General features: G+C 52.2%; 1 protein-coding gene across 1 annotated transcript; it reads left to right on the forward strand.

The window, feature by feature from the left end:
• Positions 1 to 6430: 6430 nt before the first annotated feature.
• Lypd3 (LY6/PLAUR domain containing 3) lies at positions 6431 to 11146 on the forward strand. The gene is made up of 5 exons (XM_052760301.1): positions 6431 to 6515; positions 6976 to 7107; positions 8195 to 8377; positions 8888 to 9049; positions 10121 to 11146. Exons 1-5 carry the CDS (start codon positions 6431 to 6433, stop codon positions 10630 to 10632), a joined length of 1074 nt encoding a protein of 357 aa, XP_052616261.1. The 3' UTR covers positions 10633 to 11146.
• Positions 11147 to 15518: the final 4372 nt, after the last annotated feature.

Genomic DNA, 15518 nt, shown 5'->3' on the forward strand with positions numbered 1-15518 from the left:
CGTCATGGCTGCTCTGAGGAGACCTTTGTTTAGGTGGGAACCCCTCTGTGGATCCCAGGCAAGTGAGGAGAATCCCACAGTCCACCAGTGCGGGAGGAGCTGAGGCAGAGAGGTTCCAGAGACACTGGAACCTTGGCCTAGCAGGCACGAGGTTCTGATTGCCGTCTCCAGTGCACAGCAAAAAGACAAAGATTGCAAGAAAAACATGTATAAATTAGTAAATCAGTAAATAAACATGCAAATTAGCCAAGTAACACACAAACAAACTCCTGCTCCCTGGGCCTGGGCCAAGCTCAGGTCAGCAGCCCAAATCCAGGCAGGTCTGAGCAAGAGCAGACTCCCAACCCTGGGTCCCACTCCTTCCCAAGATGCTTGTTCTTCCTGTCTGACCAGTTGGGGTTCCTCCCCTGAAACTCTCCCACGCTCCTGGGGCCCATGGGGCCTCCTGAGCCTAAAACACAGCAGTATCACTCTGTCTGCCACTCACTGGGATTTCTGGCTCTCCTGAGGTTTTCAGACCTATTCTATGAAGGAAGTGGATGAAATCCAGAGAGGCAGATTGAGTTACCTGGAGTCACACAGCAGGACTGTTCAGTCTGTCCAGTTCTAGACTTGAATTGTTCCTTGCTGCCTCATCCTTTCCTTTATGAGAAGAAGGACACCTTGGGCCAGGCTGGGTGGTGGTGGCGCATGCCTTTAATCTCAGCACTCGGGAGGCAGAGGCAGATGGATCTCTGTGAGTTCGAGGCCAGCCTGGTGTACAGAGTGAATGCCAGGCCAGCGGGGTTATATGGTAAGACTGGGCACAAACAAACAAACCCCAAAAAGACACCTTGGAGCCTCAGAGAGGGAAAAACTCTAGTTCAGGGGCACACAGCTGGAGCCAGTTTTGAATGACATCACGAGAGTCACTCACTTTCTCTCTGAGTCTTCCCTGGATGACGGGTGACCCCACCTAGGTGACTGAGGTGGTTGTCATTGTTGGGAACAGGGGAACATTGCTGGGCAGGGTCTGGGGAGCAGATAGCTTTCTGAACACAGCCGCTATGTTCAGTCAGCAACCCGGCCAGCTGGGGCTGCCTGCCACTCCGTGGGCCTGCTGATCTGAACGAGGCGCTTCTGCTCTGGTCTCAGTCTCTTCTTCTAAGGAACGCATACCACACTCCACCTCTCTCAACAGGCTGCTTATAAAAGGAACCGGGGGGCCGGGCGGTGGTGGCGCACGCCTTTAATCCCAGCACTCGGGAGGCAGAGGCAGGCGGATCTCTGTGAGTTCGAGGCCAGCCTGGTCTCCAAAGCGAGTACCAGGAAAGGCGCAAAGCTACACAGAGAAACCCTGTCTCGAAAAAACAAAAAACAAAAAAATAATAAATAAAATAAAAATAAAAATAAAAGGAACCGGGGTATTTCCTCTCTTTTTACAAAGTGTATTCTGTTGATTATTGTTGTGCCTATATCCAGGGCACGTGTGACATGGTGCACATTTGGAAGTCAGAAGACAGCCTAGAGGAGTTGGTTCTCTCCTTCGATGTGGGTCCTGGGGACCAAAATCAGGTGGTCAGGCCTGGTGGCAAGCACCTCTACTCTCTAATCATTTTGTAGCCCAGACCGGCCTTGAATGTGCACTCCTCTGCTTCAGCCTTCTGAGTGCTGGGGTTATGGGCCCGTGCCCATAATGACATGGACCACATCTTGTCCAGCATACAGCTGGAGCCGAAGACCTGGGAACTGTCAATAACCAATAAGGATATTAACCAATAATAATATCACAATCTATTTACCAAAGGCTAAGGCTTTTGTAGCATTGAGAACTGCTTGAAGCTTTTCACATACATCTTCTATTGCTCTCACAGCAGACTCTGAGGTAAGTCTACGTTAAGTTCTCTATTAAACAGATGGAGGACAGCTGGGCAGTGAGGGCACACGCCTTCAATTTCAGCACTCAGGAGGCAGAGCCAGGCGGATCTCTGTGAGTTCGAGGCCAGCCTGGTCTACAGAGCGAGTTCCAGGTCAGCCGGGACTACACAGAGAAACCCTGTCTCGAAAAACCGAAACAAACCAGATGGAGGACACTGAGGTGCAGAGGCCAGACAATTCCCACACACACCTGTAACCTCAGTGGCAGAGACAGGAGGATGGCTGGGCCTTGCTGGCTCCCAGCCTCACTCTACATCAGGGAGAGACCCCATCTCAAAGGAATAAGGGGGAGAGTGATGGTGTAGGACACTAGATATCTCCTCTGACGTCCACAAGTATGGATGTGTTTACCTGCAGACATGTGTGTGTGTGTGCACCCTTCCCATGCATGTGCCATGTACACACACACACACACACACACACACACACACACACACACACAGAGCCACATGCCTGTGTTCCTTCTCCCACTTTCCCAACCCCCGCCCCTTTTCTTCTATATGCTGGAGATTGAACCGGAGACTGATGCATGCTAAGCAAGAGCTCTATCACTGAGGGATTCTACGTAGATGCTCTATCACTGAGCCACGCCCCCAGCCCCTCACTGGGGGATTCTAGGCAGGGGCTCTACCACTGAGCCACACCCCAGCCCCTCACTGGGGGATTCTAGGCAGGGGCTCTATCACTGAGCCACACCCCCAGCCCCTCACTGGGGGATTCTAGGCAGGGGCTCTACCACTGAGCCACACCCCCAGCCCCTCACTGGGGGATTCTAGGCAGGGGCTCTACCACTGAGCCACACCCCCAGCCCCTCACTGGGGGATTCTAGGCAGGGGCTCTATCACTGAGCCACGCTCCCAGCCCCTCACTGGGGGATTCTAGACAGGGGCTCTATCACTGAGCCACGCCCCCAGCCCCTCACTGGGGGATTCTAGGCAGGGGCTCTACCACTGAGCCATGCCCCCAGCCCCTCACTGGGGGATTCTAGGCAGGGGCTCTACAACTGAGCCACGCCCCCAGCCCCTCACTGGGGGATTCTAGGCAGGGGCTCTACCACTGAGCCACACCCCCAGCTCCTTGGTTGGGGGTTCTAGGTAATTGCTCTACCAATGAGCCAGGTCCCAGCCTCTCACTGATTCTAGGCAAGCACTGCACTGCTGAGCCACATGAAGCTGAGCCACACCTTTAGGCTTCCCTCCCATTTGATTCATCAGTAATTCCTGCTAATTCTTCCTCTTAAAAATGTTTTGGATTTTTTTTTCCCAGCGTCTCACGTAGCTCAGGCTGACCTAGAACTTGCTATATAGCTGACAAAGGCCTTGAACTCTCTGCATTTACCAAGTGCTGGGACTCCAGGCTGGATCACCACTCCTGACTAGAGACATCTTTGTAAACATATGGACTCCTCTTGTGTGGTAGTTTAGGGGACAGTTCCAGAAAGTAGGGTTTGCTCTGCACTGGATCCTGTCACAGAGCAAGGGCAGCATTAGGGTCTTCATAAATCTGGTTTATGAGGCTGTAAGAGCAAAGCTAGGTTACGGTCGTAACTTGCATTATATAATAACCTGAGCGACTGCCCATGTTCGCCAGGATGCGGGGTTGCTGAGTCACATTGTGGTTTGTGTAATGATTTTGTTTGTTCTGGGTTTGGGCGCAGTCATGGGGTGGTCTTTGGTCTTGCTTTTGCATAGATCTTTCACGGCCACAGGTGACCTTGGCCTAGGACAGTGTTCTGTGAGATTATTTGTGTCCAACACAACCTCATGGGCCCTACACTAACGACAACTCCTGACAGTTACCACTGGGTCTTTTTTCCTCCTCTTCCTTCTCCCCTCCTCCCCAAAACAGGGTCTCATATAACCCGGGCTGGCCTCAAATTCCCTATGTAACTGGGGATGAACTTCCGCTTCACAGCCTCCCGACTCCATCTCCACCATTGCACTGGGTTTTCACAATGCTGGGGAGAGAAGCCAGGGCTTCGCCGAACGCCAGGCAAGCAACCAAACTTTCTTTCTTTCCTCTGGAAACTGCCCGGCTGCTCTAGTCTCCTGGACCCTTTGGCAAGTCCAGGAGGAGTTTGGAATAGGGTTGCACTATGTAGCCCAGGCTGGCTTCAAACTCGATGCAATCCTACTGGCTCAGCTTCCTGAGTCTGGGATTTTAAGCATGAGTCACTCCACCCAGCCTCCTCCTCTCTCTCTTTCTTATGCTTGATCTCTCTAGAGGCTCTCACTGTGTAGGGCCTTGTGATTCTCTCTCATTACATTTATTTATTTATTAGTTAGTGGATATGTTGGGGGTATTTCAAATATCCCGCAGCAGATACCTGGAGGTCAGAACAGTTTCTCTTTTTCCACCATGTGGGTTCCAGGGATCCAACTCAGGTTGCCAGGCCAGGAGACAGGCCTTTATGTGCCGAACCTTCTCACCCACTCTCTCTCTCTCTCTCTCTCTCTCTCTCTCTCTCTCTCTCTCTCCATCAGGCCCCCTAAGTGCTGTGATTACAGGACTGGGCCACCAGGCCCAGGCTCAGCTCCCTCATGTTTCTGCCGAAGGATAGTGTACACCCAGTGAAATGGTTACAAATGCAGCTCAGCGGTTCTACCCGTCCCAGCCACGTGAGAGGCCACCCTCCCCAGATGAAGACGGAAGAGGCAGCTTCTGGGACCAGACTCTCTCAGAGGGAACCCCTCTTTGCTTTTCTCTCACTGTGAGTTAGTTGAGTCTGCCTCAGAACTCCATATGAACAAAGTGACACCGTGTGTTGTCTTGCTTATGGCTTCTTTGAGTCATGCAGTTTGAAAGATCCATCTATGTAGAGCTGCATGTATTATCCGGTGAAACTTTCCATTTCTGAGCAATGGTGCATCAAATGAAGGGACTACTCTTGGTTTTTCCATTTGTTGCATCTTTTTGGGGGGAGGGGGGATGGTATTGGGGATGCAACCCAGGGCTTCACACATGCCAGGTGAGTGCTTCACCACTGAGCATTATCTTATCCCCTCACTGGGGGATTCTAGGCAGGGGCTCTACCACTGAGCCACACCCCCAGCCCCTCACTGGGGGATTCTAGGCAGGGTCTCTACCACTGAGCCACACCCCAGCCCCTCACTGGGGGATTCTAGGCAGGGGCTCTACCACTGAGCCACACCCCCAGCCCCTCACTGGGGGATTCTAGGCAGGGACTCTACCACTGAGCCGCACCCCCAGCCCCTCACTGGGGAATTCTAGGCAGGGGCTTTACCACTGAGCCACACCCTAGCCCCTCACTGAGGGATTCTAGGCAGGGGCTCTACCACTGAGTCACACCCCCGGCCCCTCACTGGGGGATTCTAGGCAGGGACTCTACCACTGAGCCACACTCCAGCCCCTCACTGGGGGTTATAGGCAGGGCCTCTACCACTGAGCCACATCCCAGCCCCTCACTGGGGGATTCTAGGTAGGGGCTCTACCACTGAGCCACACCCCTGGCCCCACACTGGGGGATTCTAGGCAGGGCCTCTACCACTGAGCCACACCCCAGCCCTTCACTGGGGGATTCTAGGCAGGGGCTCTACCACTGAGCCACACCCCCAGCCCCACACTGGGGGATTCTAGGCAGGGGCTCTACTACTGACCCCTAGGCCACTATCCTAGATCTCCAATTACCTTTTTTTTTGTTTTAATTTAAAGGACTTATTGCAGTGCCCAGCACACAATAGGCATTCAAGAATTCTTTTTGTTTTTATTCATTCTTTGAGACTTTCATCCATGTATGCATTTTGATTCTATATACCCTTTTAATCATTTATTGATTGGTATTTGATATTATTTCCCAGCATAACCATATTGAGAGTCATACTCACTTCTAAATCCCAATCCTGCTTGTAGCTCTCTATACTTATTCCTCCAAAGTCTTAATCTCTTGTAAATAATAACCGAGATGTTTGTTTTGGGTTTTTGAGATAGACTATAGTCCAGCGAGGTCTGGAACTCACCATGCCTCAAACTCCTGTCAGTCCTCCTGCCTCAGCTCCCTAAGTGCTGTGATGACAGGCATGAGTAAATAAATGACTTGGGAGTAGCAGTTTCCCCCACTATTCAGTTCATATCTATCTCTGCCATCCCACTAGGAGCTCTGTGAAGACAGACAGTGGCCTGTCAATCCCCCAATGCCCAGACCAAGGCGGGCAGGCACACCAAACAAGCTTTAGGACTAGAGCACACTCTGAATGCCCCCGCTGAGCCCTGGTACTCCATCTCCAGACTCACACATCCTTTATCCAGGGGACTGTCCGGGAACCTCTACTCCGTCCCGCCCTTTCCCTCCTTGGCAAAGGCACAGGGCAGGGGCCGCTCTCCCTGTGGGTGACGCACCTACAGGCGGGCCCGCCCCACAGCGGACGCTGAGTTGGCCTGGTTGGGCAAGGCCAGGGTTGCCCCGGGGTAGGTTACTCATCTGAGGCTCAGGTAAGAGGGCCGGTGTTGGAAGGCGGCACACCCAGGGGGGACGCCGAGAGAGCAGGACGCAGTCATGGATGCTGCCAGGAGAGGAGATACCCAGACAGTGGTCTGGACCACCGGATGGCTGCTGCTGCTGCCGCTACTGCTGTGTGAAGGTAAGTGGTGCTACCAGCTGCCAGGAGGGCCAAGTGGGGGGATCCTAAGCCCCCGCCCCCAGCCCTTCACAGAAAGTCCTTTAAAGAAAGTTGATCCCAGCCAAAGGCAAGGCTGTGAGTTGTCCTACCCCGGGCAGAGGGACTGTGGGGGACTGAGCAGGTAACTGTGAAAGAGGCAACCGCCTGATCCTGAGACAGGGGCTCCACGGCAGGGGTTTCCTCCCTTGGGAATAAACGGATGGGAGAGGAACGCTCCCCTTGCAGGCCCAGGGGGTGGGAAGGGAGAGGGTCCGGTGTGTCCCGCACCCTGAGACTTGTGAGAAGGCTTCTTCTCCTGCTGTTCTGGCCTGCACGGTAGGGTCATCTTACCCCAGGACAGAGGCCACCGGGAAAGACTTTCTCCCTGTGGGGAGAAGTCTTTAACGAAGAGCACTCGTTTCTACCTGGCCCACACCCGCAGGAGCGCAGGCCCTGGAGTGCTACAGCTGCGTGCAGAAGGCGGACGACGGATGCTCTCCGCACAAGATGAAGACAGTCAAGTGTGGTCCAGGAGTGGACGTCTGTACCGAGGCAGTGGGGGCGGTGGAGACCAGTAAGTGCCACCCGGTGGTCTCTGACTTACCCTTAGGACTCCTCCAATGTGGCTCCGCCTCCGTACAGACCTTTCTGATTCTGGCCACGCCTTTCCATTTCAGCAGCACAGATGTGCCCTTCTTTCTTAGGGCTTAGGCAGGTAGACAGGTAGGGGGCCGGGGTGGGGGTGGAGGTGAGGCGAGCGCGCGCGAGGGGGAGGGGGGTGTTGTGTGGCTGATAGTTGCATCCTGTTCTGGACTGACTGGAGAGCTCTAAGCTGAGAGACCACATCCCATCCCCGTTTCTGCCCATCACCGAGACATCTTTACCACTTTCTGCTCACTCCCTGCAGGAAGGCTTACCCACCAACACAGTAATCCCACCTTCCCCCAAGCCATTCACAGGGCCTTCTCTCCAGGCGTCTGTGTGGTTCTGTGGTCTGAAACCGGGCCCCAGCACACACATGCTTGATAAGCACTCTACATTGAGCCATAAGCCTCAGTCCCTTTTACGTTCCTGTTCTGAGACAGGGTCTTGCTAAGTTGCTCTGTTTGGTTCTTGAACTCACTATGATGAAGTTCAGGCAGGCCCCTGTACACTTGTGAATCTCCTCCCTCAGCCTCCCGAGTCACCGGGTTTACAGGCTTTGTTTGCTCGTGGTAGGGTCTCGTTATAATACGTACTACAAGCTGGACCCAGATTTTAGATCCCTCTGCCTCAGCCTCCCCGGTAGCTGGGACTGTAGGCTCGCACTACCATATTTGTCTCTTAGCCTTTTTTTTTTTTTTTTTTTTGGTTTTCCTTTTCTTTTTTCTTCCAGTCTCTTAATTGGATCCTTCTGAAGCTACTTTCGGAGGCTCCTCCCCTTTTTGAAGTACCCATCGAGGCTCCAGTTTTAGCTCCACTCGCGGCTCTCCTGTTTGTCAATCAGCTTGTTCTCTTTGGACTGTATTCTTTGAAGCTCTTCTCTTTGACCCCCCTCCCTACCTGTAGCTCTCTTCCCAGGGATCTGCTCTCTTTAAGATCCCCGCCAGCAGACCCAGAAGTATTGTTCATTCAAAGCCCGGCCCCAAAGAGGCCCCCCCGTGTGCTCTGACCCCGCCCCCTCTTCTACGCAGTCCACGGGCAATTCGCTGTGGCGGTGCGGGGCTGTGGTTCCGGACTCCAGGGCAAGAACGACCGCGGACTGGACCTCCACGGGCTCCTGGCCTTCGTCCAGCTACAGCAGTGCACCGGGGACCGATGCAACGCCAAACTCAACCTTACTTTGCGAGGTCTCAACCCTGCAGGTCGGTGGCGGGAGGAGCCACACTAGGGCTGGGAGCTGAGGCCACGGCAAGCTGAGGCAGGGCTGCGGGGGCGGGGGGTTGAAGACTGCAAGACATCAACGTTGTATGAACCCCAGGTTGATACTGGGGGTGGGGATAGGAGAAAGGGGGCGGAGTCACAGGTACAGCTGGTCACGCCTGGGGAGCTGTGGTTCTCTAGATCTCTCTGCAGGCCAAGCTGGCCTTGAACTTGCTGTCTTCGTGCCCTAGCTTTCTGAATCGGTTAGAGCACAGGCCTGAGTCATCTTTTTTTTTTTTTTTTTTTTTTTTGGAGACAGGGTTTCTCTGTATAATACTGCCTGTCCTGGATCTCGCTCTGTAGACCAGGCTGGCCTCAGACTCACAGAGATCCGCCTGCCTCTGCCTCCCAAGTGCCCGGATTAAAGGCATGCGCCATCACACCCCCTTGAACCTTCCTTTTCTGTTTCCACTCCCTCCCCTCTGCTTCCCCCCAACCCCCCTCCCCCACAGGCAACGAGAGTGCATATGAGCCCAACGGCGCAGAGTGCTACAGCTGCGTGGGGCAGAGCCGCGAGGAGTGCCAGGGCACCAGGCCGCGGGTTGTGAACTGCTACAACGCCAGCGGCCGCGTTTACAAGGGATGCTTCGATGGCAACGTCACCTTGACGGCAGGTGAGCCAGCCCTCTGAAGGAGCTTGAGATCTGTGGGAGTTCTGAGAGCCGTCCGCAGCGAGGGGAGGGGAGTTGGGGGGGGGGGCGGGGGACGCTTCATCCAAAGGTCCACTCCCTACCCCGCCCCAAACGCTGGGTACTGCTCTTGACTTTGGTGCTTGCCTTGTCCTACAGCATCATGGGAAATGTAGTCCAGTACCCTATAGATCCTGAGATGTGTGTGTGTGTGTGTGTGTGTGTGTGTGTGTGTGTGTGTGTGTGTGTGTGTGTGAGCGCGCGCGCACATTTCTATAGACGACTGCCACGTACGGAATGGGAGACCATGAAACGAGACTTATGTTTAAGCTTATAAGCTTTTTGCCTGTGTGCTATGGGAAATCTGGTTTGAGCCCTGAAAACTTAGGGGTCTCACTTGTTCTACTATATTAAGGGATGTAATTCAGGGCTGGAGACATGGCTCAGTGGTAGAGTCTCTGCCTAGAATCCCCCAGTGAGGGGCTGGGGTGTGGCTCAGTGGTAGAGCCCCTGCCTAGAATCCCCCAGTGAGGGGCTGGGGGTGTGGCTCAGTGGTAGAGCCCCTGCCTAGAATCCCCCAGTGAGGGGCTGGGGTGTGGCTCAGTGGTAGAGCCCCTGCCTAGAATCCCCCAGTGAGGGGCTGGTACTCACACAATGGGAGGAGAAGTTTTTCAATTCCTCTGGTGCCAGGTGTTTCTACTTCAGACTCTAAGACTAAAAATTTAGCAGGGAGCTGAGAGAGGCAAAGGTGAGGTTATGTTTGAGTTTTGATCTCAGAAGTGTCTCAGCTGAAACGTTTGTTCCAAGACAAATTTGGAGCCTGGGTTCCACCCTTTTCCTGTCAGAGCATTTTGTGGAAACATAATCCGTCGTGAGCAGATAACAAGAGCCCAACACTTTGCAGAAAGTGGGACCAGAGTTTGTTTGAACTCATGAGCGGACAACCTTCTGTCTCATTTTGGGGTTCGCTGCTCTTGTCTTGTTCCAGAACTGCCTAAGCTATATTCAGGCTGTGCCAACCCCAATGATAGACCTTTCTCTGCCTCTCTCTTACAGCCAATGTGACTGTGTCCTTACCTGTCCGAGGCTGCGTCCAGGATGAGTTTTGCACCCGGGACGGGGTGACAGGTCCAGGGTTCACACTCAGCGGCTCCTGCTGCCAGGGGCCCCGCTGTAACTCTGACCTCCGCAACAAGACTTATTTCTCCCCTCGAATCCCACCCCTAGTCCTACTGCCCCCTCCAACCACCCTAGCCCCGTCCACTCGGGCCCAGACCTCCTCCAGCACTACCTCCACAGGAGCCCCAACCACGACCACCTCCACCACCAAGCCCACCTCAGCCCCAACCGGCCACAGTTCTCCCCATGAGGTAGAACACGAAACTGCACAAGATGAGGAGTCGCACTTGACTGGAGGTGCTGCGGGCCACCAAGACCGCAGCAATATGGGGAAGTACCCCCCAAAAGGTGGGGACCAGATCCCGGCTAATGAAGGCTCAGCCTCCGTGGTTTTGGGGTCTGGGTTGCCAGCTCTTCTGTTGACTGTGGTTGCTGGTGCGCTGCTGTGAGCTTCTCATCTTGAATTGTCCATCTCACCTTGCTTCCCTGGCCTTGGGGTACCAACTCTTTCTGTTTCTCACTGGACTGGACTGACTCAGCCCCTCCGCATCCCCCGGCATCCCCAGTTCCACTGCACTGGTTTGCAGCTTTGGGAAACAGCCTACTGTTGTAAATATACTTGCTGGGGTGGCCCAGCTTCTTGATGCAGCGACTGCATCCCCCCGTGATGGTGACCAGGAAAGAGGGAAGAAAAACCCACCGGCAGAGGGAGGCCCAGAGAGTCCCTGGCTAGCTTCCTCTTCCCGTTTGCATAGCCAGGCTAGAAGATGACCAGGCAGGTGGACAGAGGATTCATCTCCTGAATGCTGCACTTGCCTGTCGGAATCTGAATCTTGTACCTGTCTTCCTTAGGAGACTGAACTACTCCAGGGCAGAGACAAACCTCTGGCCTTTCTATGTGTTCTGGCTGGCACAGGAAGGCATCAATAAAGATTTCGTTACTTTGTATAGTGGGTTAACTGAGTCGCTGCCATCTCTTTCATTTTTCATACCAAGGTCTTTGTCTTCTTCCCCCCACCCCCAAAATGCAGCCAAGGACAGCCTATTCTTACATAGTGAGTTTCAGGAGAACCAAGGTTACTCGGGAATGCCTTGTCTCAAAAAAAAAAAAAAAAATTAAGCCGGGCGGTGGTGGCGCACGCCTTTAATCCCAGCACTCGGGAGGCAGAGCCAGGCGGATCTCTGTGAGTTCAAGGCCAGCCTGGGCTACCAAGTGAGTTCCAGGAAAGGCGCAAAGCTACACAGAGAAACCCTGTCTCGAAAAACCAAAAAAAAAAAAAAAATTATATATTGGATAGAAATTAAAGCTAGAGATCTGGGGTATGGCAGCACATACCTGTAGCCTCAGCACTTGGAAGGTAGAGGCAGGAGAATCAGGGCCATCCTGGGCTACATGAGATTCTGTCTTAAAAATCAAGGGGGGCCAGGCGGTGGTGGTGCATGCCTTTAATCCCAGCACTTGGGAGACAGAGGCAGACGGATCTTTGTGAGTTCGAGGCCAGCCTGGTCTACAGAGTGAGTCCCAGGAAAGGCACAAAGCTACACAGAGAAACCCTGTCTCAAAAAACTCAAAAAAAAAGGGGGGTGGAATATTGAAATGGATCCTTGCATTAACAGGTGCCTGCTACCATGCCGGAGGACTTCAGTACAATCCCTGGATCTCACATAGTGGAAAAAAGAACCCACTTGCCCTCTGACCCTCACTTGTGTGCCATGGCATGTGTGTTCCCCACAAGCAAAATAGAAAAAGTACATGTTGTAAGGAAATTAAACATGGACAGGACAGGAGAGAAGGTAGGACTGGAGAGACCTGATAGATGAGATAGGTCACATATTCACTTGTTTAACATATTTTATTTTGTTGAAATAAGGTCTGCTATGTAGCCCTGACTGGCCTGAACTTGCTTCATAGGACAGACTAACCTTACACCTCTTGAGACAATGACTTACCATGTATCTCTTCCACTAGCCTTGGACTTGGTCTCCAAAGTGCGGGGATTAAAGGTCTGCACCCCACTTTAGCCTCCTCATTTTTAAAAAGAGGTGATCTAGAAAGTGAGGGAGTAGGGGGTTGCAGAGATGGCCCAGTCAGTAAGGTTGAGAGTGCTTGCATGAGGATCTGGGTTTGTTCCCAGAACCCATGAGAAAAAGCTGGGCATGGTGGTCCATGATTATAATCCCAGCTCTAAGGAGTAGAGATGGGGTGACAGAATTCCTGGGATAAGGAGCCAGACAGCCAGCTGAGAGTCCCAGGCTAATGGCAGATCCTGTCTCAAAAGGCAAAGTGGGGGTCTGGAGAGATGACTCAGAGAGAAAGAGCACTTGCCACTCTTGCAGAGGACCCAGCTGGGTTTCCTGTAGGAGCCCACAAAAGTTTCCTAGTGAGATCTGAGCTTGCTTTATCCAGCAGGGCTGCATAAAGGGATGGCTTGACCATGTGCATGGTTATCAGGTGTTTGGGAAGGGTCTGCACTTGGCTGTGCTATGGGGGAGGTCTTTTGCCCCACCCCTTGGCATTTCTATAAATAGCCCTTTAGAAGAGACAGAAGGGGTTGGTGAATTTTGACCCAGGCCCTCCTGAGGCTATCCTGTGTTTCTATCTGTCTCCTTCCCCTCTATATTTCTATCTAAATATTTCTCACTTTTCCCTACTCAAGAGTTCCCTGGTCATAAAAGTAGGAGCGGGTCTCCCACAGTTCCCAGCCAACATGGCTGCTCACAAGGTTCAATACCACCAGCTCTGGGATATCCGAGGCCCTCTTCTGGCCTCCATAGGCACTGCACAATGTGGTGCACAGATACATGCAGGTAAAACATACACATAAAAATAAATTTTGCAGAAGTCCCTCCACAGCCTGGGTTCAGATCCTGAGATGGGGAGGATGTGTCGGCGTGAAGAAATGAACTGTCCAGCCACCAGATGAGTTTCATACATGTAGCCAGCCCTGAATAGCTTCAGCCGTCTTTAGTTATACATCAAAAACAAGCATGTCTTTCCATACTACCGAACAAGTTTTCCCATCCTCCAACGTTAGCCCCTGGCAAAACCAAATATGCCAAATATGTTTTCTCCTAACTTTTACATCAAAACATCTTTAAACTAAAAACACTTACCATTTTTGCTAGCTTGGCCAAATATCAAGCCAGGTACAAAACTAAAAGGTGATAAAAACAGGCACACATTTTCAAAATAATGTCATTCAAAACATATTTACAGAAATAGGGGTGATCTGCCTCTGATCCTGTCAGCACTGAATCAGAACAGCTCTTGGGTCTGGAGTGACAGCTGGTGTCCCCAGACAAGAAACCTGAGAAGCATTAGCTCCCAAAGAATTTTAGGGGAAGATAGTCAAGAAAAAAAAGGGGTTTCCAGGAATGATCACATCTGTTCTATGCATGATTGACAAAATGGCACTAAAACCGCCAAGAGAATCATCAATATTACAAGAGAGAAGAGAGCATGCAGGTTGTGTGGTCCCAGCAGTATTCTGCGCTGCCCCGAAGCCCACGGGTCCTTAGGTGAGACTGTCTCTGCAGGCTTTTGCCTCATCTGGAGACCCGCTGTACAAGCACTCAGACACTGGTTTAAAATTAGGCCGTTTGGCTCCCAACAAAATCTTAAACAATAAAGGTGGACAGTGCCTGAGGAGGGCAGGTAAGAGAGCGTGTGTGTACATGCACACACAGACCTACACACAGAGAGAAGACTAGGGAACACCCAAAGAAATGTAACAAAGGGAAGTGTCTTAGAAAGGCTTTCTGTGGCCGGTGGTGGTGGCAGCGGCAGTGGTGGCGGTGCGGCTCACGCCTTTAATCCCAGCGCTGGGGAGGCAGAGCCAGGAGGATCTTTGTGAGTTTGAGGCCAGCCTGGTCAGTGAGTTCCAGGACAGCCAGGACGGTTTCATAGAGAAACTCTGTCTCAAAAAAACCAAAAAACCAACCAACCAACCAACCAACCAACCAACCAACCAACCAAACAAAACAAAACAAAACAAAACAAAAAAAGAAAGGCTCTCTGTGACCAAATGTAGGACAAGTGCAAGATCAAGTTAAATAACCGTAGCAAAGGACTATAACCCACTAAATAAACAAGAATCCATATGGAAAAACACTGGCTTGTATTAAAAGAAATAAGAACCCATATTGGGAAATATGAGTCAACACTAATATAAATAAATAAATAAATAAATAAATAAATAAATAAATAAATAGCTGGGTGTCATTGTTTGTGTCAGCCTAGATGGATCTGAGAAGATGGGGAATCTTAGTTGAGGTGGCGCTTCCATCGGATTGGACTGTAAGCCTGTCTATGGCATATTTTTTTGATTACTGATTGATATGGGAGGGTCCAGTCCACTGTGGGCAGTATCATTCCTAGGCAGGTGGGCCCGAATTGTATAAGAAAGATAGGTAAGCAAGCCGCGGAGAGCAAGAGCCAGTGAGCAGCGTCCCTCCGTGGTCTCTGCAAGCCGCGGAGAGCAAGAGCCAGTGAGCAGCGTCCCTCCGTGGCCTCTGCAAGCCGCGGAGAGCAAGAGTCAGTGAGCAGCGTCCCTCCGTGGTCTCTGCAAGCCGCGGAGAGCAAGAGCCAGTGAGCAGCGTCCCTCCGTGGTCTCTGCAAGCCGCGGAGAGCAAGAGCCAGTGAGCAGCGTCCCTCCGTGGTCTCTGCAAGCCACGGAGAGCAAGAGCCAGTGAGCAGCGTCCCTCCGTGGTCTCTGCAAGCCACGGAGAGCAAGAGCCAGTGAGCAGCGTCCCTCCGTGGTCTCTGCAAGCCACGGAGAGCAAGAGCCAGTGAGCAGTGTCTCTCCATGGTCTCTGCAAGCCACAGAGAGCAAGAGCCAGTGAGCAGTGTCTCTCCGTGACCAAGAGCCAGTGAACAGCGTCCCTCCATAGTATCTGTAAGCCATGGAGACCAAGAGACAGTGAACAGCGTCCCTCTATGTTCTTTGCAAGCCACAGAGAGTAAGAGCCAGTGAGCAACATCCCTCCATGGTCTCTCTCTGCTTCGGTCCCTGTCTCCACGTTCCTGACTTGGCTTCCCTTGATGATAGCCGATAATGTGGAAGTATAAGACAAATAAACCCTTTCCTCCCTTAAGTTTCTCTTGGTCAGTCTTCCATCACAGTAATAGAGAAGAAACTAGGACCCTGGGAGAGGTGCAAACCAGTGAGGTGGAGGCAGGAGGATCAAACATTCAAGGCCAATTTGGGCTACTTAAGAAAAAAAAAAAAAAACCAATCAAATAAAGGGAAATGGCTGGGGGGAGCTGACTTGATAAAGCACTCCTCTTAGTATGTAGCGCTTTGAACCCCAGCCCTTCATAAAATTGGCTGAGTTG

This window comes from Peromyscus californicus, unplaced genomic scaffold, assembly GCF_007827085.1.
Source record: "Peromyscus californicus insignis strain IS unplaced genomic scaffold, ASM782708v3 Scaffold_4__1_contigs__length_199733344, whole genome shotgun sequence".
Taxonomy (NCBI): Eukaryota; Metazoa; Chordata; class Mammalia; order Rodentia; family Cricetidae; genus Peromyscus; species Peromyscus californicus.

Excerpts from the sequence above, each read along its gene's own strand:
- Lypd3 (XM_052760301.1), top strand. The coding sequence starts at position 6,431 with ATGGATGCTGCCAGGAGAGGAGATACCCAGACAGTGGTCTGGACCACC. Across the intron at positions 6,516-6,975 it reads GCCGCTACTGCTGTGTGAAG|GAGCGCAGGCCCTGGAGTGC; the intron begins GTAAGTGGTGCT and ends CCACACCCGCAG. Across the intron at positions 9,050-10,120 it reads CAACGTCACCTTGACGGCAG|CCAATGTGACTGTGTCCTTA; the intron begins GTGAGCCAGCCC and ends TCTCTCTTACAG.